Source organism: Macrotis lagotis, chromosome 1 (genome assembly GCF_037893015.1).
Source record: "Macrotis lagotis isolate mMagLag1 chromosome 1, bilby.v1.9.chrom.fasta, whole genome shotgun sequence".
NCBI lineage: Eukaryota > Metazoa > Chordata > Mammalia > Peramelemorphia > Peramelidae > Macrotis > Macrotis lagotis.
Window position 1 is genome coordinate 907,757,533 of NC_133658.1, and position 26,510 is coordinate 907,784,042.

General features: G+C 41.5%; 1 protein-coding gene across 1 annotated transcript; it reads left to right on the top strand.

Moving 5' to 3' along the window:
* Window positions 1–906: 906 nt before the first annotated feature.
* On the top strand, window positions 907–21,046 carry LOC141509659 (cell adhesion molecule CEACAM6-like). The gene is made up of 5 exons (XM_074219361.1): window positions 907–1,192; window positions 2,053–2,412; window positions 12,012–12,287; window positions 12,374–12,643; window positions 18,241–21,046. The coding sequence occupies exons 1-5, from the start codon at window positions 1,129–1,131 to the stop codon at window positions 18,357–18,359; spliced, it is 1,089 nt and encodes a 362-aa protein (XP_074075462.1). The 5' UTR covers window positions 907–1,128; the 3' UTR covers window positions 18,360–21,046.
* Window positions 21,047–26,510: the final 5,464 nt, after the last annotated feature.

Genomic DNA, 26,510 nt, shown 5'->3' on the forward strand with positions numbered 1-26,510 from the left:
CCCCCATGCTAGTGCCTTCCCTCTGAGATGTTCTCCAATTTGTCCTCAGTTTATATTATTTGTACAGAGTTGTGTCTATGTTGCCTCCTTCATTAGTCTAGGAGATCAGGTGCTTTCACTTTTCACACTCTTCAAACTTCAGTTCCATCCCTGCCATCTGGGCTCCAGCTCCAAAGCTGGATAGATAGCTTTCAAGCTATCCTCCTTTAGTGTGCTAAATGCTCACAAATAATGTCTCCTTTGATCCACATGGCAAACCTAGAAGATATTTGCTAGTATTATCATTCCCAATGTACAATTGAGGAAACTGAGGCAAATAGAGTTTAAGTAATTTGTCCAGAGACATAAAGCTACTAAGTATCTGAGGCTAGATTTGAATTCTCTTCTAGGCTCCAGACTCAGTCCTTTCTCAACTGAATTAACCAGTGTGAGTGGGGGTGGATTGGGGAGGGAGCATTTCTGGAAGTGGAGGAGGGGAGAGGGGGGAAGAAGGTACCCTCTATCTGCTCATACTATAGGAAAGACAATTCTCCATCATCCCCTACTCCCACTCCCAGCTCTATTAGCCCTCCCAGAAGCCACATAAAATACCTAAGAAAAAGTCAGAGCACACTGGGGAGGGAAGTGGGGAGGAGAGGAGAGAAGAGAAACAAGGGAAAGGTTAAATATCACAACTGGACAGTAGGTAACACTGAGTGACCCATATTCCTCTTAGGACAGAAGCTCTTGTCCATGGACACTGTAATGGATCTGGGTAGGGGAGGGCTACCTGGAAGAGTAAGGAAACTACAGCAACTAGGAGGAGGAAGAAAGAAAAGGAAAGGGGAAGAAGGAGAAAGTCAGAGGCCAAGTCCCTCCCCATGGGGCCCTTGTGATCTGGGTTGAAATAAAAGCTCCAGCCCTGAAGACAGCGACCTCTGATTGTCAATTCAGCTACAGGTCAGACAACACAAGCATCTGAACATTTATCAGGGAAGAAGACAGAGCAGAGGCAGGGTTGGGCTGCAAAGAGGGATCACCTGAGACTGGAAACCTGCAGAGACAGCTCCAGGGTGGGCTCTGTACAGGGAAGGCCAGGATTCCTGGGACTACAGAGAGATTGTCCCACGCAGTGAGCAGCACAGACCTATGGAGAGTCCCTCAGAAGCACTTCACTGTGGGCACAGCCCCTGGAAGAGGCTCCTGATCATAGGTGAGACACCTGTTCTGCTGGGACCCAGGGAAGGAGTGGGAGCTTGGGGGGAGTCTAGGCCAGGCGGAGAGCAAAAGGAAGGAGGGGGGGGTTGGTCCCAGAGAGAGTCAGTGTAGACCTGGCCAGAGGAGTCTTCCCTAAACTGGGGCAGCTCAGGGTCATCTGGCCACATCCCCTGAGAATCATCCAGCCCTGGAGCTGAGCAGCCTCTGAAGAGGCTAAAGGAGACTTTACAGTCAGAGGAGAATGGGGCGGGGAGCCCAGCTCTGAGGTTTACTGGCTGTGACCATGGGCCCCTCTGAGCTTGGATTTACCTGGAGCACCACTTTCCTCCCAAGGCTGTTTGGGAGTCAAACTCTCTCAGCTTTAAAATGTCTCCAGGGTTAAGGAGGAAAGACCTTTCCTAGGTTTGGGCCAGAAGGTCTGGGTTCAAATGGTGCCTCTGCTATTTCCTATTTAATACTGGTCATGTCTGTAAGGTTATGTGAGTCTCAGTTGCCTCATCTGTAAGTTGAGGGTTTCATTGATCTCTAAGGTTCCATCCAAAGGTCCAAGATCTGATTTCTGTCAACCACAACACTTTACTGATTCATTTCTCCCTTCAGTGTCTGGCCTTCCACATGGGCAGGTTCTTTCTGAATCCAGTCTCTGGAGGGAGCTTAAATCCTCTGTAGAGCCTGGGACAGAAACACTATTATGTAGGTTCATGAATCCCCTCCACACAAACCCCAGTGAGCTCCCAGCAGACGCGGGGGCAGACTCAGCAGCCCCGACCCTTACCTTGGAGACAGCTCAGGAACCTGGGCCTCTCAGGAGGGCAGGGGACCCTGCTGACCTCTGCCTCCTTCCTCCCCTCTCAGCCTCCATCCTCAGCTGCTGGATCCAGTCAGCATCTGCTCAAGGTGCTCCCATCACCATTGTGCCAAATCCGCCCTTTGGAACAGTGGGCAGTGACGTCATCTTGGACATCCACGGACTCTCAGGGCCGGTTTTCACATATACTTGGTACAGAAATTCAATAGAGGAGAAGAACAAGATTGCTTTCTACCATGTTCCTTCTGCAACTCAGAACCCAGCTGATATCCGGGAGAAGGTGTTCTCCAATGGCTCCATGCTCATCCCCAATCTCTCCCTCAATGACACTAAAAACTACGCTGTTCTGATTGTCGATTCAATAACGGGCGAGTCAAGACAAGCATCTGGACAATTATCAGTGTATGGTAAGCACTACCCTTACCCTGGGTCAGGCAGTTTCTCCCAAACTACTCCAGACTGGGATGAGAGGCCACCCACCCCTAAGTTCCTTCCCCCAGAAGCAGGGAGAATCCAGAATATGATGCACCCTACATAAAGAATATCAAGGGGGTAAGAACCCCCAAACCCAGACCAGTCAGTTATGGGTCACAGAAAACACAGGAGACCTCAGAGGTCCCCAGGTTCCAAGGCCAGGCCAGGAGCAGGAACATCAGACCCACAGGCCATATAAGGTCCACAAAATCATTTGGTCTGGCAAGCAGGACTCAAAATTTAATAAATGTACATGTTTTGGGGGGTGAATTAAAAGTTTGATCAAATATAGCAGGCAAATGATGCAATAAATGCCCAAATGGCTTGTGGGAGAAAAAAGTTCCTCATCCCTGCTCTAGGCAATTAGTGTTTGGGAGGTAACTTCCTTCTTCCTCCCAGGTCATGCCAGGAAAGTAGATGGGTCATTTAGGGCATAGGATGGCAACAACTGGCCCCTTCCAGTTGTGCCTAAGACAGGCAACCTGTTCCTGAAGTTCACCTGCCACAAGATATTTAAGAGCCCACGAAACAGAGGGAGCATTGTTAGGGTGGAGGTAGTCTCTGATACTCATGTGCCAGCTTGGCCCAGTGGAACTCCAGTGCAGAATGCCCACTCCCCAAGATCCAGAAGCCTTACTGCCTGGTGCTCAGGACCATTTGGACACCAGTTCATCCTGAGGCTCCCAGTGCTGAGTTTCTGCAACACAGAACCCAGCTAATATCCCAGAGAAGGTGTTCTCCAATGGTTCCCTGCTTATCCCTGACCTCTCCCTCAATGACACTGAAAACTACGTTGTTCTGATTGTTGATTTAACTATGACTCAGATAACACACGTATCACTGGAGGGAATATCCTAGTAGACCTGCATCTTTATAGGAAAGGCCCAGAGGATGAGGCGCAGGCTTCTCTGAAGGGACAGAGGGTCCCAGCTCCTGCTAACGTTGCAGTTGAATGAGGAGATGACACATTAAATTCTGTATGGGAAGTAAAGAGTTCATCTGGGGCTCCAAACAGAGAGCATTCCAATTGGGCAAAGAGTTAACAAGAGCTAGCATTTGAGGGCGCCTGAGGGAGTGTGAAGTGCTCTGTGTATCCTATTTAATCCGATTCTCACCAAGACCCTGTGTGTATGTACTAAATTGTTGCAAAAGAAGAAAATGAAACTGAAAGAGATTTAGTAACTTGGCCAGAGCCACACAGCTAGTCAGTTGCTGAGGTAGGATTCAAATTCAGATCTTCCTGCCCCCTATGTCTAACATTCCATCCACTACACTCCCCTGGCTGCCTCCTATTACAGAAGGTTACCTCAGGAGAGAGTGACCTCCCCAGCCCTGGGAATCGTCAAGCGCAGACCAGATGACCCTACCCAGGGATGATAGACTGGGGATCCCTCATCAGGTCTAGAGTAGGCATGTTGTCCTCTGAGGTCCAGAAGTCAAGAATCTCAGAGATCTTTGGGGGGCATTTCTACCTCCAAGACTGTGCAGTCAATAGGGAATGTCCCAGGACATCCAGGGCCTTCTTTCATGATGACTATCTTAGAAATACTCTTACACATCTGTCAGAGGCAGGGTGCATTCAGTGCCTATGGGGTCAGAGTGAGGAGTAAGTGTTAGGGGAAGACCCTGTTAGACATAAAAGACTCCCCACCACCACCAAAAAAAAGATCTGCTGACTTCAAGGAAGTTGTTGAGGAAACATTAAACATGTATGTGGAATAAATGTGAGGAGAACAGGAATCAGTCCAAGACTGATGATTTCCTGACTAGAGGCACTTCTGGAGGGAGGCAACCCCTCCATGAATGTCTGCACATCTTGTCCATAGAGAGTTCTCTTGAGCCATGGAGGTGGGAGTATTACTCTAGATTAAGCGGCTGGTCTGTATCTGAAGCAGAACTAGCACCCAGGCCTCTTAGCTCCCTCTAGTTAAATATAAGGTCACTAACCAGGGAGGAAGCTCTCAGATGATGGCATCAGGAAAGGTCTCTAGTGAATTTTCCCAGTTAAGGGGCATCTGGAAAGAAAGGAGGAACTTTATGAGAGGGGGAAAAAGGAAGGAGTATTGCCCCCTCCTCAGCACAGGACACTATACCAGTTGGGACCAGGGAAAGAAACTCAGCCCTCTGGTTCTCTGAAGAACCTGGGTCAGAAGGAGCCTACAAAGACCCAGTGACAGGTGCTGAGTCAAGGATTCTGAGTGGGACCAGGACTTGCTTTAGTTCCCCTTCAAAGTCAGGACTAGAGGCAGCAAAGAATTGGTCCCCAGACACAAGGACAGCTGGACTCCCAGGGCTTCCAGCTTCTGCTAGAAGGGTGAGACCAAGGAAAAAAGAGAGAGCTCTAGAGATGGAGTCAAGAGGTCTGGATTCCTATCCCAGCTCCAACATATACTGTGTGACATCAGGGAAGTCAGTTCAACTCTCTGACTCTCTGTGGCTTCATCTGTAAAATGGGGAGTACTGTTCCCAACATTTCCTTCTTCTCTGGTTGTCCTAAGGAAAGACGCTTCAATTGTGATGGAGATGGGAATTTTTATACTCCTTGGATGCTCCATTAGCTCCTCCTACTCACACCAGTTCAACAAATAAATTAGGCAGCTAGGTAGCCTACTGCACAGTGCTAAACTTGGAATATTTTTTTATTTTTCTCCCAGCTACATGCTAAAGCAAGTTTCAGTATTTACTTCCAAAACCTTGAGTTCCAACTTCTCTACCTTCCTCCCATCCCACTACCCCCATTGTAAAAGCAAGTTACCTGATATAGGTTAAACATGTGCAGCCAAGAAATATATCACTGCAATAGTCACATTGCAAAAGTAAGCACAATATCCTTCCCTCCACAAAAAGAAACCTCAAGTAAAATAAAGTGAGAAAAAAAAAGTATGCTTCAGTCTGTATTCAGATATCATCAGCTCTGAATACCATCTTTGGGATGGATAGCATTCTTTATCATAAGACTATCAGAGAAATTGTTTCAAAATTTTTTTCCCACAGTTGATAGTGCTAGTTGTATGTCCTTCCATCCTATTCCTCCCCACCTCATTTATTCTATTCTTTCTCCTTTCCCATTGTCCCTCCTCAAAAGTGCATTGCATCTGAAAACCTTCTACCATTATCTTCCCTCTCTTCTATCATCTACACCTCTTCCTCCCCTCTCCCTGTCCCCTTTCTTCCATCCCTTTCCTCTCCTGTTTTCCTCGAGAGTAAGATAGTTTTCTATATCCAATTGAGAGTGTATGTTATTCTCTCTCTGAACCACTTCCAATGAGAGTAAGGTTCATTCACTCCCCTTCATCTTCCTCTCTTCCACTCCATTGCAAAAACTTTTTCTTGCCTGTTTTTTGTAAAATCACTTACCCTATTCTACCTCTCCTTTCCTTTTCTCTCAGTACATTCTTTTTCCTCCCATCAACTCCATTTTTTAAATATATTATACCTTCAAATTCAACTACCTCCTGTGCATTGTCTATAATGCTCCTTCTAACTGCTTTAAAAGTCCAAAGGTTCATATGAGTTACCAGTATCATCTTCCTATGCAGGAATACAAGCAGTTCAACATCATTAAGTCCCTCATAATTTTGCCCTTCCCATCCACCCTCTCCATGCTTCACCTGAGTCCTCTACTTGGAGATCAAACTTTCTGTTCAGCTCTGGTCATTTCAACAGGAAAGTTTGAAAGTCCAGTTTCTTTGAATGTCCATATTTTCCCCTGAAAGAGGATGTTCAGTTTGCCTAGGTAGTTGCTTCTTGTTTCTAATTCAAGCTCTTTTGCCTTCCAGATTATTATATTTCAAGTCCTACAAGCCCTTAATGTAGAAGCTGCTAAATCTTGTATTATCCTGACTGTAGTTTCATGATATTTGAATTGTTTCTTTCTGGCTACTTATAATATTTCCTCCTTGACTTGGGAGTTCTGAAATTTAGTTATAATATTCCTGGCAGTTTTCATTTTGGGATCTCTTTCAGGAGGTTATCAGTGGATTCTTTCAATTTCTATGTTACCCTCTGGTTCTAGGATATAGGAGCAGTTTTCCTGGAGAATTTCTTAAAATATGATGTCTAGGCTCTTCTTGTTTTGGCCATGACTTTCAGGTACTCCAATCATATTTACATTATCTCTCCTGGATCTATTCCAGAACAGTTGCTTTTCCAATAAGATATTTCACACTTTCTTTTAGTTTTTCATTCTTTTAGTTTTGTTGTATTGTTTCTTGATTTCTCACAATCAGCTTCCCTTAGCTCTATTCTACATTTGAAGGAATTAATTTCTTCAAAGAATTTTTCTAACTCCTTTTCCATCTGGCCAATTCTGCTTTTTTAAGGCATTCTTCTCCTCATTGGCCTTTTCCCATTTGACCCAAACTGGTTATTAAGATGTTTTCTTCAGTATTTTTTGTTTCTTCTTCACCAAGTTGCTGACTTGGTTTTCATGATTTTCCCACCTTGTTCTCATTTTTCTTCCCAACTTTTCCTCTGCCTTCCTTATTTGATTTTCAAAATCTTTTTTTTAGCTCTCCATAACTTGAGACCAATTCATATTTTTCTTGGAGGCATTGGATTCAGAAGCTTTGACTTTGTTGTGTTCTGTGTGTATATTTTGATCCTCCATAGGAGCAAAGAATTGTCTTTTGTAGGATTTTTTTTCTTCTGCTGTTTGCTCATTTCCCCAGCCTGTGACTTGATTTTAAATTTCTGTTAAGGTGGAGCTTTGCTTCCAGGGTGGAGGATGCACTGTCCCAAGTTTTTTGAGTTTTTGCAGCTGTTTTCAGGGATACCCCCACCAGGGACCTGCAGGTTTTCAAGACCTACAAGGTCTTATGAGAAGCGATGATTGCCCTCCTGGCTTGTGTTCTAGTCTGTGGCTGACCACAAGCACTCTCTTTTGCCCTGGAACCATGAGGAGAGTCCCTGCTTTGTTGCAGGTCTCAAATTTTGTTATTCTTCTGCTCCTTTTCCTGAGATTGGGGCCCCAGATTGCAACCTGAATCTGAGTATGGGTGAAGCCACAGAATCCTGACTCATGGACAGCAAAAGGACCTCTGCAATCTCCCCAGATCTCCCTATAGTCCATGGGCTGAGCATTCTGGAAGCAGCAGTTGAGTGACTCCCCAAACTGCATCTGGTCCTCTGGAACCAAGTCTGCACTGAGGACTGTGCTGGACTGGGCTCTGTTCTCACTCTGATGTGGCAGACTTTTTCCACTGACCTTCCCAATTTTCCTTGGCAAACCCTGGGCTGAGAGGTCTGGAAACCACCACTGCTGTCCTAGATCCAACTGCTCCCAGGATCTAGGTGCCCCATGGTCTGTTCCTAGATGGCTGGAACCAGTTTGCTCTGGTACAACCCAGATTTCCCTGCAGACTTTTTCTAACCCCAGTGCAACAGACCCTTCCCACAGATCTTCCAAGTTGTCTTGGGCTGGAAAGTTATTTCACTCAGTCTTTTTGTAGGTTCTGCCACTCTAGAATTTGGTTAGAGTCATTATTTAAAGGTATTTGGAGAGGTCTTGGGGAGAGCACAGAGGAATCCCTGCCTTTATTCCACCATCTTGGCTCTGTTCCCCAGTCTATGCTCTCTGACCTTCACCAATATAGTCATTTCAGTTGTGGAAGTGACCTTGGTTTCTTGAAGTCCAGTCAAAACAACAAAATCTCTCCCAGGTCTTGCCAATATAGAAAGGCCACAAGTATCCTGGGCAAAAAGGGGGAGTCTGGATCAGCCTGTGTCAACTCAGCACCAGGGACTTGGGATCTAGATGAAAGTCATTGTTAACCACAGCAACTCAGGGATGAACTTCCTCCTAAGGACTGGAGAAGCTGTGACCAGAACCTGAGAAGGCAGTATCTGTGTCAATGAAATCACAGGTTCTTAGCCTCATCTTCTAGGGTCTGAGGCCTAGTCAAGGTCTTACAGAGCCTGCCTCCAAATCAGATACTTAGTTGAAAGAATAAGACAAAAAAGTTATTTTCTACCTATTTTCTGCAGAGAGACATTATCCAAACCTAGCATCAATAGCAGCAACATGGCCCAAGTGGAGAACAAAGGCAATGTCACCTTGCCATGTCAGACTGAGTGTCAAGGTGTCACTTACCTGAGGTTCATAAACCAAAGCTCCCAGCTAGTGACAGGATAGTGCTGTCACCGGAGAGCAGTACACTCACTATAATCAGTGCCACAAGGGAAGATCAAGGATCCTATCAGTGTGAAATTCAGAACCCAGTTAGTGTCATTAGAAATGATCCAATCACACTGAATATTTCCTGTACGTAAATTCTTTTTCTGCATAATGTTTGCTTATAACTGGTGATTTGTTCCCAGAAGTCAAGTCAATTCAATTACTTGTTTGAGTTGCTGAAGTTGACTTCCAATGTCTGAAGTTCCCATCACTCTGGATTTCAGAGAACCCAGATTGATCTTGCATTGTTTTCTTAATTATGATGGAGCAGGATCAGTCATGGTGCTGAACCAAGGAAGCCCTGGGAGCAGTGGCTCCTGGCAGTAGAAGCAGTTTCCTGACCTGCACCAGAGGGAGCACCAAGCACAACTGGGAAGATAAGCAGGGAGAGCTATGCCAGAGTGAATGTGCTGAGGCACAGTTGTGACACTCAGTGCAGCCTTGGAAGCCCAGATCCAGGAAATGGAAGCAAGAGCCTTGGGAGTGGAGGAAGACTGCAAAGGTCTGTCCTCTGCCCCTGGAACAGGACTCTGGGGCTTTGACCACATTCAGACCCGGGTCACAGTCTGGGGACCCTATAGAGCAGGGACCACCCAACAGCCCCATGGCAGAGGGGTGAATTTGTAGACTAGGAGAGCAATCAGAGACTCACACACTGAGGTCCTGGGGCGGGGCAATAATACTCAAAAGCTCAGGAAGTACTATAAAACCAGGCACAGGCTGGGAAAATGAGTAAACAGAAAAAAAAAGGAACCTGACCATAGACAATTACTTTGGTCCCATGGAGGACCAAAATACTCAATCTGAAGATGAGAAAGTCCAAGCTTCTCCATCTAAAGACTCCAAGAAATATAGAAATTGGGCTCAGGCTATGACAGAGCTCAAAACAAGATTTTTGAAAGTCAAGTAAGGGAGATAGAAGAAAAAATGGGAAAAGAAATGAGAGAGATGCAGGAAAAACATGAAAAAGAAGTCAACAGCTTAGTCAAGGAGATCCAAAACAATACTGAAGAAAATAACATGTTAAAAACCAGCATAAGTCAAATGGATAAAACAGTTCAAAAAGTTATTGAGGAGAAGAATGCTTTAAAAAGCAAAATTGGCCAGATGGAAAAGGAGATGAGAAAGTTCTCTGAGGAAAACAAATCCTTCAGATGTAGAATGGAGCTAAAGGAAGCTGTTGACTTTGCAAGAAATGAAGATACAATAGTTCAACACCAAAAGAATGAAAAGTTAGAAGAAAATATGAAACATTTCATTGAAAAAATAACTGATCTGGAAAACAGATTCAGGAAAGATAATTTAAAAATTATTGGGCTGAAAATCATGATCAGGAAAAAATCTTGTTCTCATTTTTAAAGAATTCTGACAGGAAAATTGCCCTGATATCCTGGAATCAGAGGGTAAAATGGAAATTTAGAGAATCTACTGAGCTCCCCCAGAAAAGAGACCCCAAAAATACCAACACCCAGGAATATTATAACCAAGTTCCAGAACTCCCAAGTCAAAGAGAACATATTACAAGCAGCCAGAAGGACACAATTCAAATATCGTGGAACTGCAGTCAGGATCACACAGGACTTAGCAGCAACTACATTAAAGGCTCATAGGGCTTGGAATATAATAATCTTGAAGGCAAAAGAATTTGAATTAGAAACAAGAACTGAACATCCTCTTTCAGGGGAAAAGGTGGACTTCCAATGAAACAAGGAACTTTTAAACTTTTCTGATGAAATGACCAGAGAGGAACAAAAAGTTTGATCTCCAAGTAGAGGACTCAGGTGAAGCATAGACAATGGAGGAGAAGGGTAAATTATGAGGGACTTAATATGATGAACTGCTTGTATTCCAGCATGGAAAGATGATACTGATAATACCCATATGAACCTTCTCATCTAATAGAGCAGTTAGAAGGAGCTTTTATAGATGAAGCACAGGAGAGAGCTGAATTTGAAGATATATATTGCAAAAATGGAGTCAATGAGTAAAAGGGAAATATACTAAGTAGTAAGATAAAGGAGAGGTAGAATAGGCTAAGATATTTCATATAAAAGATATTTCATGTAACTTTTGTAATAGTATGGAAGGGGGGAAAGTGAGTGGGAATGAGGGAGCCTTCATTCTCATCAGAAATGGTTCAGAGAGGAAACAGCATACACACTCAATAGGGTATAGACATCTAGAGGAAAAAGGAGAGAAGGGGGATGGGGAAGGGGGAGGATGTGGGTGATAGAAGAGAGGGTAGATCATAGGAGAGGATGTTCAGATATAACACATTTTCTTTTTTACTTTTTGCAAGGTGCTGGGATTGGGTGGCCTGTCCGGGACCACAGGGCCAGGTAGTTGCTGGGCCTCTGGGGCGGGATGTGGGCTTGGGGCCTCTTGGCCTCAGGGCTGATGCTCTGTCCCTGTGCCATTAGGCTGCCCCACAGCCCATTTTTGAAGAGGGACAGAGTGAAAGGATAGAGAAAATATAAAATATGGTAGTGGGGAGGAATGGATGGTGGGAATTACAATCAGCAACAGCAACTGTGGAAAAATATGGAAGCAACTACTATGATGGACTTATTATAAAGAATGTGATCCACCCAAGACAGAGCTGATGGTATCAGAACACAGACTGAAATACATTTTTGTCTCTTTCTTTTACTTTATTTCTCATGAAATTTTATATCTTTGGGGGGGGAGGGTATTATGTTTACTCTTAAACAAGAATATTTTAGTAATGTATAAATAAAAATCAAATAAAATCTTTACAAGTTTACAGATGCCTAGTTAACCCTGATTGGTGAGAATTGGTGAGTCATGGGCCTGGATTCAGAAAGACTAGAGTGCAAATCCAGTCTTAGGCATGAACTAGCTATGTGACCCTGGTCAGGTCACTTAATCACTATCTGCCTCAGTTTCCTGAACTGTAAAATGGAAAAAACACTAGCCCCTACTTTCCAAAGCTATGGAGAGGATGAAATTAGATAACTCAGTACTTAACAGAAACAATAACCATCATAATAACCTTTATTTAGCGCCTCTCATATGCCAAGCATGCAGTAGGGCCTTCATAAATGTTTATTCCCTATTCCCATTTCCACCTCAGTCACTAGATTATGCATGTCACAGCAACTATCTTGAGGACAAGAAAGGCCAGGACAAAGTCTTCATCTCCTGGGCTTCCTGCAAACCTTCTTTATTAGTACAACTATTGAACCAGGGGGCATCTCCCTCCCTTCAGTGTCAGGAACCATCCATATATTTCTGTAATGATCATGTTGGGGCTTATGGTATTTTCTGTCATGAAGAAATGGCCTGGTGAAGATATAGGTCAGTCAGTCAATACTACTCACTCTCTTCTCTCTACAGAAATTCTATCCAAACCTAACATCACTGCCAATAGGACCAACATCATAGAGAATGACACTGTGGTCCTCATATGTGACACACAACATGATGGAATGAATATTTCATGGGTCTTCAAAGACAAGCTCCTGTCACTCAATGAGAGGATGAGTTTGTCTCATCATAACCAGATCCTCACCATAAACACTGTAAAGAGGGAAGACGCTGGGTCCTATCTATGTGAAATCTGGAATCCAATAAGTCACAACAGAAGTAAACCCCTCATCCTGACTGTGTACTGTGAGTAACTCTGAGTTTCCTTCCCCCCCCAATCCTTTTCCCCAGCAATGACTCATATCTCATAATTCTCTTTCTTCTTTACACAGATGGACCAGACAACATCAGGTTGTCTCCAAACCCTGGAAGAGGTGAAACTGAGGTCATATTCAAAAGCAAACTGAACTTAGTGTGTCATGTTGAGTCTTACCCAACTGCCCAGTATGAATGGAAAGTCAATGGTACAAACATTCCAGACTTCTTCAGTAACACTGTCATCAAAAATGTATCTTGGGAAGATTCAGGAAAGTATACATGTCTGGCAAAGAATGACATGACCAAATTGTCAGTCTCTAAGGACATCACAATCAAGGTGGTTGGTAAGTGGTTTCACTTTTCCTCAGAGAATAAGTTTTTGGGTTGACCAAAAGTAGAATATCAGGAGGAGGTGCTCAGGATCATTAAGGAGGACAGGTTTTTATGGTGAACTAGGAGAGGACATGAAAGAACCTGATTCTAGTATGTGATCAGACTTGTAGTGAACATCAGTCCTTGGTGGAAATAGAGACCAATCTCCCTGTCACTTATTGTAATCTTAGAAACTGTCATATGAAATACAAATTCCATCAATATTGGCCACACTTGTAGCTGTAGACCTTCTGTAGAGTATTGTGCAGACATTAGTTATCTAAGACTCCATTACAATATTCAGGGACCTTACAGTCCAGTATAAGACTCAGATCCCAAACACAGGACATTGCCACATATGACATGATATGCATCCTTAGACTATGGCTACAAAATTAAGTGAAGTAGGAGACCTGGGGCTATGGAAAGAGACTCTTCCAATCGAGGAATGGACAGAAACCAAGTCAGGTTTCATAGAAGAGCTATCACATGGGGGGTAGTTTAAAAGACCATGGGGAGAATATTCTATTTCTATGGAGAAATAACCAGAGCTGAGGTTGAGAGGTGTGTTGAGTGCAGAGTGTAGAACAATGCAGATAATGTATAGCCAGAAGTATTAGTAGGGGGCAGCTAGGTGGTGCAGTGAATAGAGCACCTGCCCTGGAGTCGGGAGGACCTGAGTTCAAATCCCACCTCAGACACTTAATAATTACTTAGCTGTGTGACCTTTGGCAAGTCACTTTCCCCCATTGCCTTGCAAAACAAACAGAGATATTAGAGAGAGATGCTGCCATTTTGTGAAAAATCTTCAATGCCAGGCTAATCACCAAAGGTTATTCAGTGGGGAAAAGAAGGTCCCTGAAGCCTAATCAGCAGAGGAGAAGAAGAGATGATCACACAATTGGCTGTTTAGTATGTCATTCATCAAGAATGGGTAGGCTTGGGGTGGCTAGGTGGCTTAGTGGATAAAGCACCAGCCTTGGAGTCAGGAGTACCTGGGTTCAAATCCAGTCTCAGACACTTAATAATTACCTAGCTGTGTGGCCTTGGGCAAGCCACTTAACCCCATTTGCCTTGCCAAAAACCTAAAAAAAAAAAAAAAAAGAATGGGTAGGCTAGTGAGATTGAACCTGACCCTCAAGGTTTTTTAATTTTCACATCTCTACTTCATTTGTGACTTGATCCATCAATTAATTGGGATGTGTAAAAATTTGGGAAATATAAAATTCAATTTCAGCCTCACAATTCCAAACAAAATTGGCCTCAGCTTCAAATTAAGATAATGAGAATATAGGAAATGGAGGTCTTAGTGGGAAGAAGTCATTTCACAAATGCTTTTATAAAATGCTTTGTCATTGAGAGATAAGGCAAGGGAACAGAAAGAAGATAAGAAAGAAGCTTTTCATCACAACCACCCTAAAAAGATCTAAGAAAAAGTCCAGTGAGTCATTTCTCTTGCCCATTTCAGCATAATTGTAAAGACCAAAGTCTTGGCACATGGACTAACCAGGAAGGTGACAAGAGGACTAGAGGCTCAATGAAGGCCTGAACTGTGAACTTAAGAAAGAAGTGACCCAGATTCAGCAGAAAAGAGCCTGACACTGGGCAATGAGTAGCAAGAGGAGTTGATCACAAGCCTGGCAGTCTGAGTCTGGAGCAAGGTGACTGAATCAGTGCTGAAGAGGGTACCTGTGCCGAGGAGTAACAACTGCTGTGGGTCTGAGGCTGTCAGAGCTACAATTTCATCCTCTATCTCAGACTGAGGCCAGTCACTATGTACCCAGAGTTGAAAGTTCAGAACAAGGGGAAGCCTGTAATTCTACAGCAACAAAGTTTTTAGCTAACTAAGGGACCAGCCGCAGTCTACTGGAAATAAAGATAAGTTTGCAGTGGTGTGGCTTAAAATCAAAATCTAAGTTAAGAACTTGAGAAGCTCAGACAAGGAGGGCAGTAATCAGAAGTCACTCTAGATACAATTGCTTTGAGGACATGAAAAGTCAGAAGGTCACCACCCTGAGTCACTCTTCATAGCTGAAAACCCAGAGAAAGTTGGAAGAAGATACCAAAGAATATAAACCAAGACTACATAAGCCCCAGATATTCATTCCAGATGTGTATAGAACCTGGACTTAATGACGAAATTCCAATGCAACAACTAAGGCTAGAATATTGAATAAACAAAATTTCTACCATTGGGAGGAAAAAAGCAAATATAGAGACAGAAATGGCCAAAATACAAATCCATAGAGGAAAGTTACTCTAAAATATTTATAAGCAAAGTCTCAAATAAAAAATATAGTTTGGATATAAGGTCACCTAGAATTTCAAGAAGAAATAATAATAATTATTATTGCTATTATTATTATTTTTACAAACATTTAAAAAATTTTTACAAATAATTAACATTTGCAGAATATAGAATTTTAAGGTTTACAAAGCACTTTACAAGTATCACTCATTAAACCTCACAAGAACCCTAGGAGGTTAATGCAATTATTTCTCTTTTTTGCTAAAAAGAAAACTGAGGCAAACTGAGGCTAAATAACCTGCTCACAGAGTATGAGTCTGGATTTGAATTCACTTTTTCTTGACTCCAAGTCCAGTATGTGATGTACTCTACTTTTGTAACTATGGAGGAAAGACTTAAAAGAATTGACAACTTAGTATAAGATGTTCAAAAGTTAATCAAGGGAAGATTGGGGGGGGAATTGTAAAACTCAAATAACATCTTTAATAAAAAATTAAAAATTAAAAAATTAAAAGTTAATCAAGGGGAAGCTAGGTGGCACAGTGGATAGAGCACCAGCCCTGGAGTCAGGAGGACCTGAGTTCAAATCCGGCCTCAGACACTTAATAATGACCTAGCTGTGTGGGCAAGCCACAACCCCATTGCCTTGCAAAAAAAAGTTAATGGAGTTATTTATTAGCTATGTGACCAGGACCCAAAACCAAAAGATGAAAAAAAACTCAAAAAAGTTAATCAAGTTACAGACTCCCAACAAATTAGAGTGAATCAAACAGAAATTAATGAACTGAAGAGACGAGAACAAACATTAAAACAAAATCTAGATATTAAAAGATGGTGAGGATAAGGTTTCTTATCTGAAAGAAACAACCAAGAAAAGGGTTTGCACATCAAGTTCCAAGAAAGAAAACTGCCCAGAAGTACTATAACCACAAGGCAAAATGAAAACAGAAAAAAAATAATCCTACTGAGAAAAAACTCTAAATGAATACTTCCAGAAATACCACAGCCAAAATCCAGAGCTTCTGTGTCAAAGAAAAAATATCGTACATACCTAAAAAAGAAAGTCTTGAAATACCAAGGAGTCAGAGTAAGGATCACACAAAATTTAGCAGCTATCACTCTAAAGTAGTGGAGATATCAGAATATGATGTTACAAAAGGCAAAATTATAGGCCTAAAACCAAGAATTATATACCCAACAAAATGAAGTACTTTTCTTCAGGGAGGGGTGGAGAATGAATCTTTAATAAAAGAGAAGCCTTCCAAACTTTTCTCACTTCTCTTTTCTTTATGAAGGAAAGAGTGAGCAATGGAGAGGAGAACGTATAAAACAAGAATGGAGGAAAATATGCAATGATTATAACTGTGAATGTAAATTATATAAACCCATAAAAAAAGAGGTTAGCCAATTGTAAACTAAAACCAAACAAATTAAACCAAATAAAATTTAAATATAAAGATTCACAGAGATCAAATTAAGAGAATAGAAAAAAAAATCTTTTATGCTTCATTTGAGCTCAAAAAACCCCACAATAGTAATGATCTGGGACAAGTTAACAACAAAAACAAATTTAATTAAAAAATAAACAGGGAGAGGAAGCTAGGTGGCTCAGTGGATAGAGCACCAGCCCTGGAGTCAGGAGAACCTGAGTTTAAATCTGGCCTCAGACACTTAATTGCCTAGCTGTGTGACCTTGAGCAAACTCCATTGCCTTCAATAAATTCAGTAAATAAACAGGGAAACTGAATTATGCTGAAAAGTACCATAGAAAATGAATTATTGGGGTGGTTAGGGGGTGCAATGGGTAGAGCACCAGCCCTGGAGTCAGGAGTATCTGAGTTCAAATCCAGCCTCAGACACTTAATAATTACCTAGCTGTGTGGCCTTGGACAAGGTACTTAACCCCATTGCCTTGTAAAACACCTAAAAAATGAATTATTGTACTATAACGTGAATTTGCACCAAGTTGTAGAACATCTAAATATTTAAAGGAAAAGCTCATGTCATAATCTCTGGTGACTATTTTTTTAGAAATAAAAAAGAATATACACATTTCTCAGTTGTGTGTGGCACTTTTACAAAAACTGGCCATGTAGTAAGGCATAAAGACATCACAAACACACGCAAAAAAGAAATATTAAATACATCTTATACTGTTCACAATACAAATAAGAATTATATTTCATAAATAACTTCAAAAGAAAATATTTAAATTGATCAACAAAATTATAAATTTAATTATAAAGAAGTATCTGTTTTGTCATTTCTTTTCTTGTTCAGAGTAAGAGATCTCATTCCCATGCGTAAGCCATAACCCATCCTATAACTGATGACAATCACTATCATCCAAACATGGAACATTTGAAATTCACAGATAAAGGATGCAAATTAGAAGAAAATTTAGAGGCAGGAAGATCAGTAAGGAGGTTATTGAAAAAATCAGATGAGAAGTGAGGAGAGCTTGAATTTAACACAGGTAATGGGGAGGGAGAGAAAGGTAAATTCACAGGATTTAAAGCTGAGATGAGTAGTACAAATAAATAATCTAGGCCACACACATTATTTTATTAATTGGGAAACTGATGTCCAAAGAAGAGAAAGAAGTTGGCCAAGATTCTACAGTGAGCAAGTGACAGGATCAGGATACTATTATACATTTCCAGATTCCAAACCCAGAGCTTTTTCTGTTACAGTGCATTGCTTTTCAAGGAGAAACATACATAAAAAACTTTTTGAGGAGAAAATATATTTTTAAAAAATTACATTTGGACAATGATATAAAGCATAAATTAAAGAGGTGGGAGACCAGAGGAAGGAACACCGATCAGAAAACTAATGTCCAAATCTGGAAGAGAAGAAATGAAGAGGTCTGGAGTAGCAGCTGTGGGGGATGGAGGAAGATGTGAAAGAAGCTGGCCAAGTAGAACCAACATAAAGAACCATAACATTAGGGCGAGTAGGACAGTAATTGATTAGATGTGAGATTTGAAAGAGAAAGATCAAAGATATCTGTTTATTTGAACTGGGGTAACTGGGAGGTGGGTGGTGCCATCAATAGAAAGAGAGAAGAGCAATGGGCACAATGTGAGGAGGAAATCATGAGTCTGAACACTGAATATGTAGAGTTTGATGTTTGCTCAACATTCAGGTGTTTCCAAATTTTGCCAGACATGCTCCAGTGTCATCTTGTGAAGAACATACCTAGGCTCCTAGGATTCATTAATCTACAAGCATTTACTAAGAATACACAGAATATTGGATATTTCATGTCAGAAACCCATCAAAAACACTTAAGTTTCTTTTTCTCTTCTTTGTCCACAGCAAAAACGTCTCCAAGTAAAGCCTCCTCACTCTCTCGGGAGGCCATCACTGGCATTGTGATTGGAGTCCTTGTTGGAGTTTGGGGGCCTTATCTATTTCCTGTTCTTCAGGAAGACTGAAGGGTAGAATGATGCTTCCTCTGGTTTTTCTCCCTCCTTAGTCAATCTCCCTGAATAGAGGAGGGAAACCAGGATATACCCTTCTACATTCTGTAACCACTTCTGGACCTGATCTACCTCCCTTTCCTGAACTATTCAGCACTGGTTCCCTTGGGTGAATTTCTTCTTTGGGATGTGATCCTCCATGATCCTTCACATTTGATTGCCTCTTGGAAAGAGGTGTTCATTTCCTTTTGGGGCGGGGAGGAGACCAAATCATTTTTTTAGACTCTCAAACAAAAGGTACTACAGTCAAAAAGAGATAAAGAGTGCAGGTAGCAGCAGGTTACTACTCACAACTTAGTGAGAAATCAAGTGAAGGAAAAGACCACTGAAGAAATTCAGACTGTAGAGACAAGCTGAATGGGAGAATCATAATACCTAGGGGTGAAGGAACTAACAGTGAAGTGGTTTTACCTCAGAGATAAGCCCTTACAAAGGAAAAAGAAGCCTTGAGGTTCTGAGAGGACTCATGAAACCTAAGGGGATGCAAAAACTCTTCTGGCTCAGGGGACTCAGTTGTTCTGACTGAAATCTCAGTCACATCATGCTTGATATTTATTTGGTACCAACCACAAATCCTCAGCACAGGCACATTACATAAAGACACTGACCAAGTCATTTAGCAGCCAATGGTTCTCTTAGAGGTTCCCTTGCCTAAAAGCTTCCAGTCCTGTGCCTTATCCCTTTGTCTTCCCAAGGCCAGTCTCTCATGATCTAAGTTGCAAAGGGCACCTGGGAATGGCCTCTCACAGCAACTCAAGACCTAAAAATGATTATGTCCTATTCATCATGATGGTCCCAACCTCAGTAGCATTTTTCTCACTCTGAAATTAATTAACCTGTTATGTGTGCTCTGTCTCTCCTATCTCTTGCCTATTTTGTGAGTCTCCGGCCACCTACAGGGTAGAGACTAGTTCAGTCCAGTTGACATTAGTTGGTGTCAGAAATGGGATTTGACATAGAACAGGGCCAAGTGTACATTCCAGTACCAGTGAGAGTGGATTAGGTGCCTCAGACTCCCCCATCCCTTGTCTGGTGAATCCATCACACTTTTCTGCTCAAATCCCCCACTTACCCTTGATAGAATTTGCCTTACACTGTGAGGAAAAATCCAGAGTTCCTTCTCTGACCCAGTTCTAGTAACCTATGCACACTTCTGTCTCCGCCCAGCTCCATAAATTTGCCGCTGCCTGACTCTGGTTTATTTGAGCTTGGAATTTGGAGTTTGGTTGGTTGATTGATTTTTTTTTTTATAAACAGCAACCACCTGTTAATCCAACCTTGGCTTTTCAATTTTTACCCTATTTTGCTAATAATCTTCATTGAACCTTCTGTAAACAATTTAAGTTGAATATTTCTCATTGCCAGCATTCTGATCCTTGAGACCAAATCTAGTGAAAGAAGATGAAAGTAGTCACTGGGTCCCCTCTCTACCATTAAAGAAAAAATTATGGATCCTTTAATTAACAAGAAACAAGTTAGTTTGTTTTTATTGTAAGAAAACTGGTCCCTGAAAAAAAAGAATGTAGAAAACTAAAAGAGAGGCTGAAAAAAGGGAAAGCACCTCAGAAAGTTTTAAGAGACCATTCCCACAACCTTGATCACTCAACATGATATAATTCTGGGGAAGGATGGCTAGAGGAGAAGGATTGTCAGTACCCCTCTGCCTTCTCCACTCCCCTCCTCCAGAATCATGAGTGTATCTCAGATGTGGAAATTGGGGGGTGGCTAGGTGGCACAGTACCTGGGTTCAAATCCGGTCTCAGACACTTAATAATTACCCAGCTGTGTGGCCTTGTGCAAGCCACTTAACCCCATTTGCCTTGCAAAAACCTAAAAAAAAAAAGATGTGGAGATTGATAACAAGACCAATAGAGATTATATCTCTCCATTAACTCCTCTCATATCATATCAGATGAAGAAAAAAGAATGCTGGGGAATTCTAGATAAACTTAAATTATGGTCAAATGTCAAATTTTATGTGTGTGAATTTGAAAATGCAATTGGTATAATCTGAAATTTATTGTTTGTATTTCTAAATTGTAGGGTATTTCTAAATTTATATTGTGAAATTTAAATTTGGAAACACCATAAAATTTAGAAATGAAATTTGAGAGACCGTTGTAAACAAAAATGTTGCTAAACAAAAACTTCCCTTTTAATTTAAATACTGTTACACATGAATTGGACTTTTAAAAATATGTGATTACAAAATTAATATTTGAAAATTGCTAAAAATGTAAGAGTATATAACAGAAGTTAATGCTATTACCATTAATACTGATTGTTATTATTATTGTGAAGAGATTTTCATTTGAAAAGCTTGGCAATTATGAAAGTACATATGGTGTTTTAATGATGTAGCTTCAATAATGTTAATGATGAATCAACTATTAGGCATTTGCTATATGTCTGAAATCCCAAAATATGGGCAGTTTTAATTTAAATCCATTGAGATGCAGGAATTGATTGATTGACTGATTAAAACATCAGGAAAGAGGGGCATCTAGGTGACACAGTGGATAGAGCACCGGCCCTGGAGTCAGGAGTACCTGAGTTCAAATCTGGCCTCAGACACTTAATAATTACCTAGCTGTGTGGCCTTGGGCAAGCCACTTGCAAAAAAAAAAAAAAAACTAAAATAATCAGGAAAAGATCATCAATTCCAAACTTGTGGTCAGTGAAATTTTGTGATATTTTTACCTTGCATCATTGAATATAACTTACTATCATTTTGAGTTTTGATTACCAGGACAGCTTTCTGAATTATCATAAAGCCAACAGTAAAAAATGGAATGTGCTTAAGTCTGGGAACTCCTTAAAGGTGGATGATCAGTGCCTGGGAAAGGTTTTATGGGGGAGGGGGTAACTTTGGACATGGCCTAGGTGGGATTCTTCAAATTCTGTTTCCCTATTGTGCTATTTTTTTGCTGAAAAGGAAAATTCCTCACCTGGTAATCCTAAACCTATCCTTTAACACTCTGGGATTACATGATTGGTTCTCAGATGTGGCTTATGCCTGGAATCAAAGAGAGTTGAGGGTTTTTTTTTCCCCTCAGTTATCCTATAGTTGTAACTACTGCCTCTTTTTCTGTTTATAGCAAATTTCTATAAGCAAGAAGCTTTGTAAGTACAACAATAAATCTAGTAAATAATAGATTGAAACTGGAGGATCTCTAAATTAATGTAATAGCATTCAATTATGAATATCTTACCATTTTAGCCTATATTAATGTCCAAATTATATTATAAGGATGATATCGTCCAAAGGGAGAAATGATTAGAAAAGGTAATAAGACAAAATGCAAAATGTAATGCAAAAGTTTTCTAATTAGGTGGATTAGTAAATTTTGAGAAAAGTATCAGGATTAGACTTTAAGAAATACATATATATATATATAAATTTTCTTCCAATCTCTCATGGAAATTCAGGTCTTAAGTATTGGCTCAAGGCCACAAGTCTTGGATCAAAATCAATAGAAAGAGGGGCAGCTAGGTGGTACAGTGGGTAGAGCACTGGCCCTGGAGTCAGGAGTACATGATTTCAAATCCAGCTTCAGACACTTAATAAGTACCTAGCTGTGTGGCCTTGAGCAAGTCACTTAACCCCATTGCCTTGCAAAAAAACTAAAAATAAAATCAATAGGAGCAGCTGCTAGATTTTGACCCAAGATTGTTTGTAAATATTGACTCTGTGGCTTCACCCAAGGGAAGTCCTGTGGGTGCCTTTCGCTCCCAGGGGCCATGTTTATGCTGCCACTCAATTGGGTAGAATAGACATCACATTGATGTTGAGATCCCTCGGAGAGAGGGATGTGGGATGTAACCCACCAGCTTGTCTTGCCCTCTCCAGTCATTGGAGATCATTTTCTGGAGTTCTCCTCTTTCACAAATGAATCTAGGGTCTCAACCAGTTAGAATCAGAGAATAAAATCAAAATTTTTAGAGATCTCAGGAATCACCTAGTCTGACTCTATTTAACAAACCAAATGTAATGTATAAAAAGTTTGAGAGATTTAGTTTCTAGGCAATCATTTTATTAATAATGCTAGCATACTATAATAAAAAGGATGACCATTTAAATGACTATCTCTTTTACACCAAAGACAAATCATGGAACCCATCCAACATAAGTTAAGAGGGGCAAGGGACCCATCTGTGATCACACAGCTATAAATCTCAGAGCTGGGATTCATATCAATATCTCCTCTGACTGTAAAAACTCCTTCAGCTTCTTCAAAGGTTGTTTAGTTCCGGGACTGAATGGTGCCCCGAGTCTCAGGTCTGTGGACTGATGGTCCTGAGCTGCTACTTGCCTCTCTTCCCCTGGCTCAAGGAAGTCTCCTCTGGCCAAGTCTCCAAAGCCTGTCTCTGGGACAGACCCCCTGGACCTAGTTTCCCTCCTCCTGTGTTGATGATTCTTTTGTCTCCCTCTCCTCCCCTATAACCCAGCAGCTGGGTAGCACAGTGGAAATAGCACTGGCTTTGGAGTTAGGAAGATGTGAGTTCAAATTTGATCTCAGACACTGGACATTTACTAGCTTTGTGACCTTGGGCAAGTCACTTAACCCTGATTGCCTTTATACAGGGAGTTAGGGACATAGGATTGGAAACAAATTTTGTCATCCTTTATACTATTAAATTTTGTAAAAATGTTATCTGCTCCTGTGATGTAAATTGACTCCTATTGTTCTGTTGTTAAATGGAAATTTGAAATATCTCCTCATTCACACACCCCCAACATCCAGTCTTTTACCTGGTTTCAGTCACATAGAGGGGGAGGGATTTTCCCCTTTGCCCAGAGTCTCCTGACACTTCTGTACCCAGAGAGTGGGCAAGACTATAAAAGCCTGGTCTGGACTCCCCTCATGGCACACAGACTCACTGGAGTCCCAGCCCAATCAGTGCTCTCTGTCTCTCTCTGTCTCTGTCTCTGTCTCTGTCTCTCTCTCTCTCTCTCTCTCTCTCTCTCTCTCTCTCTCTCTCTCTCTCTCTCTCACACACACACACACACACACACACACACACACACACACACACACACAAACCTAGTCTTTGTTATTCTCCTTCCCTCTAGCAGCTTACAAACTACTTGCTGCTTCTCCAGGAGGAGCAAAGATTTTGATCTGTATACTTTGCAAGCTTGTATAATAAATCCTGAGTGGTTTTAAAAATCCCAGGACTGTGTGTGAATTCTTTCACCATCCAAGACCTCTCAATCTTAAATGGGTGACACCAATTCCTGGTAATAGCCTCACATCCAGGCACATCCCCAGTCATCCTAATTCATATCTGGCCACTGGACCACATGACTCTGGAGGAAAGAGTGAGGTGGGGTATTTCACCCTCACTCAAATCCAATTCATGAGCTTGTCATGGCATCACCTCCCTGAGGTCATGGTCTTCTTCAAAAATGAAGGACAGGGGGTGGCTAGGTGGTACAGCAGATAGAGCACCAGCCCTGGAGTCAGGAGTGCCTGAGTTCAAATCCTGCCTCAGACACTTAATAATTACCTAGCTGTGTGGCCTTGGGCAAGCCACTTAACCCCATTGCCTTGCAAAAAAAAAGAAAAATAAAAAGAATGAAGGACAGAAAAAAGTTTAGGGGGTGGAGCCAAGATGGTGGCGTGAAGGCAGGAATTCACAGAAACTTGCTCCCCAAAAAACTCCAAAAGCTGTCAAATTATGACTCTAGCCAAAATTTAGAAAGGCAGAACCCAAAGAAAGAGTGAGTGATTCAATTTCCCAGTCCAAGACAACTTAGAAGTTGATGGCTAGGTGACACAGTGAATAGAGCACCAGCCTTGGAGTCAGGAGGATCTGAGTTCAAATCCGGATTCAGACACTTAATAATTACCTAGCTGTGTGACCTTGGGCAAGCCACCTAACCCCATTGCCTTGAAAATTCTAAAAAAAAAAAGTTCCTCAGGCAAGGTCTGTTTTACCAGGACTGGGGGATTAGAAAAAGCTGCAGTGCAGTCAGGCTGGAGCTCCAGTCTTCCAGGAACAGCCCATGGGGTGCCTGGGTCCATGGCAGAGAGGGCAGTTTCCAGACCTCTTGGCCCAGGGATCACTGGGGACACTGCTGCACCAGAATGAGCTCGGAGAGGAGCTCCAGTCTCAGAGCAGCCCTTCAGTGAGAACCTGGAGCAGGAGTCATCAAAGCCACCCAGCTTGTCCAAAGCTCTCAGCCCATAGATGGTAAAGGGGTTGGGGAGACTGCAGAGATCTCTCTGATCTCCATAGGGCAGGACTCTGCTGTTTGCATACACTCAGATCTAGGTTACAGTCTGGGCCCCCACACCACCATAGCCAAGCAGGGATCCTCCTCACAGGGATCCTCCAGGGTAGAGGGGAGGGCCTGTGATCATCCATATACCAGAGCACAGGCAAGACAGCAGTCAGAGCCTCTCATAAGACCTTAGAGGAATTAAGATCTCTATGAGTTGTCCCAAAAAACCCTCCAAAACCTTGGAAGTACAATAAATTAGTCATAGGCTGAGGAAGTGAGTAAACAGTAGAAAAAGAAGAATCTGACCATATAAAATTACTTTGGTCCCATAGAAGATCAAAGTATATACTCAGAAGATGACAAAACTAAAGTTTCTATATCCAAAAACCCAAAGAGAATTAGAAAATGGGCTCAGGCTATGGATGAGGTCAAAAAAGACTTTGAAAATCAATTAAGAGAGGTAGAGGAAAAACTGGGAGGAGAAATGAGAGCAATACAGATAAATCATGAAAACCAAGTCAGCAGCTTGGTGAAAGAAATACCAAAATATACTGAAGAAAATAAAATATTAAAAACCAGTTTAGGCCAAATGGAAAAAGCAAAACAAAAGGCAAATGAGGAGAAGAATGCCTTATAAAGCAGGACTGGCCAGATGGAAAAGGAGATAAAGAAGTTCTCTGAAGGAAATAACTCTTTCAAATGTAGAATGGAACCAAAGGAAGCTGATGACTTTGTAAGAAATCAGGAAGAAAAAAAACCACACTAAAAGAACCAAAAATTAGAAGAAAATGTGAAATATCTCACTGGAAAAACAACTGGCCTTGAAAACAAATCCAGAAGAGATAATTTAACAATTATTGGACTACCTGAAAATCACAACCAGGAAAAAGTCTAGACTTCATTTTTCAAGAAATAACACAGCAAAATTTCCCTGAGAACCTAGAAAAGGGTAAAATAGAAATTGAGGGAATTCACCAATCACCTCCTGAAAGAGTTCCCCAAAGAAAGACTCCTAGGAATGTTATAGCCAAACTCCAGAGCTCCCAAGTCAAAGAGAAAATACTAAAAGCTGCCAGAAACAAACAATTCAACTACTATGGCTCTATAGTCAGAATTACACAGGATTTGGTAGTATCTATATTAAGGGCTTGTAGGGCTTAGAATATGATATTCCAGAAGGTAAAAGATCTTGGTTTACAACCAAGAATTAACTACCCAGCAAAACTGAACATCCTCTTTCAGGAGAAAAGATGGACTTTCAAATTTTCCTTTTGAAACAACCAGAGCTGAACACAAAGTCTGATCTCCAAGTACAGGATTCAGGTGAACCATAGAGGGGGGTGAATGAGAAGGACTAACTATAAGGAACCTAATGATATTGAACTGTTTGTATTCCTGCATGGGAAGAAGATATTGATAACTCATAAGCACTTTCTCATTTATAAGAGCTGATAGAAGGAGCATATATAGACAGGACATAGGAAGGAGTGGAATATAATGGTATAATATAGTAAAAAGGTGGAGTCAATGGGTGATAATGACCTTAAGAGGTCATCATGAAGGACAGAAAAAAATTTAGGGGATGGTGCCAAGATGACAGCATGAAGGCAGGAATTCCTGGAAACTTAATCCCCTAAAAACTCCAAAAGCTGTCAAATTATGACTCTAGTCAAAATTTAGAGAGGCAGAACCGACAGAAAGAGTGAGTGATTCAATTTCCCAGTCCAAGACAACTTAGAAGTTCCTCAGGAAAGGTCTGTTTTACTGGGACTGGGGGTTAGAAAAAGCCTCAGTGCAGCCAGAAAGGAAAGGAAGAAAGGGCTAAGATATTTCTCATAAGAGTTAAGATAAATCTTTTTGCAATGGAGTGTAACAAG

Excerpts from the sequence above, each read along its gene's own strand:
- LOC141509659 (XM_074219361.1), top strand. The coding sequence starts at position 1,129 with ATGGAGAGTCCCTCAGAAGCACTTCACTGTGGGCACAGCCCCTGGAAG. Across the intron at positions 1,193-2,052 it reads GAAGAGGCTCCTGATCATAG|CCTCCATCCTCAGCTGCTGG; the intron begins GTGAGACACCTG and ends CTCCCCTCTCAG. Across the intron at positions 2,413-12,011 it reads TGGACAATTATCAGTGTATG|AAATTCTATCCAAACCTAAC; the intron begins GTAAGCACTACC and ends TTCTCTCTACAG.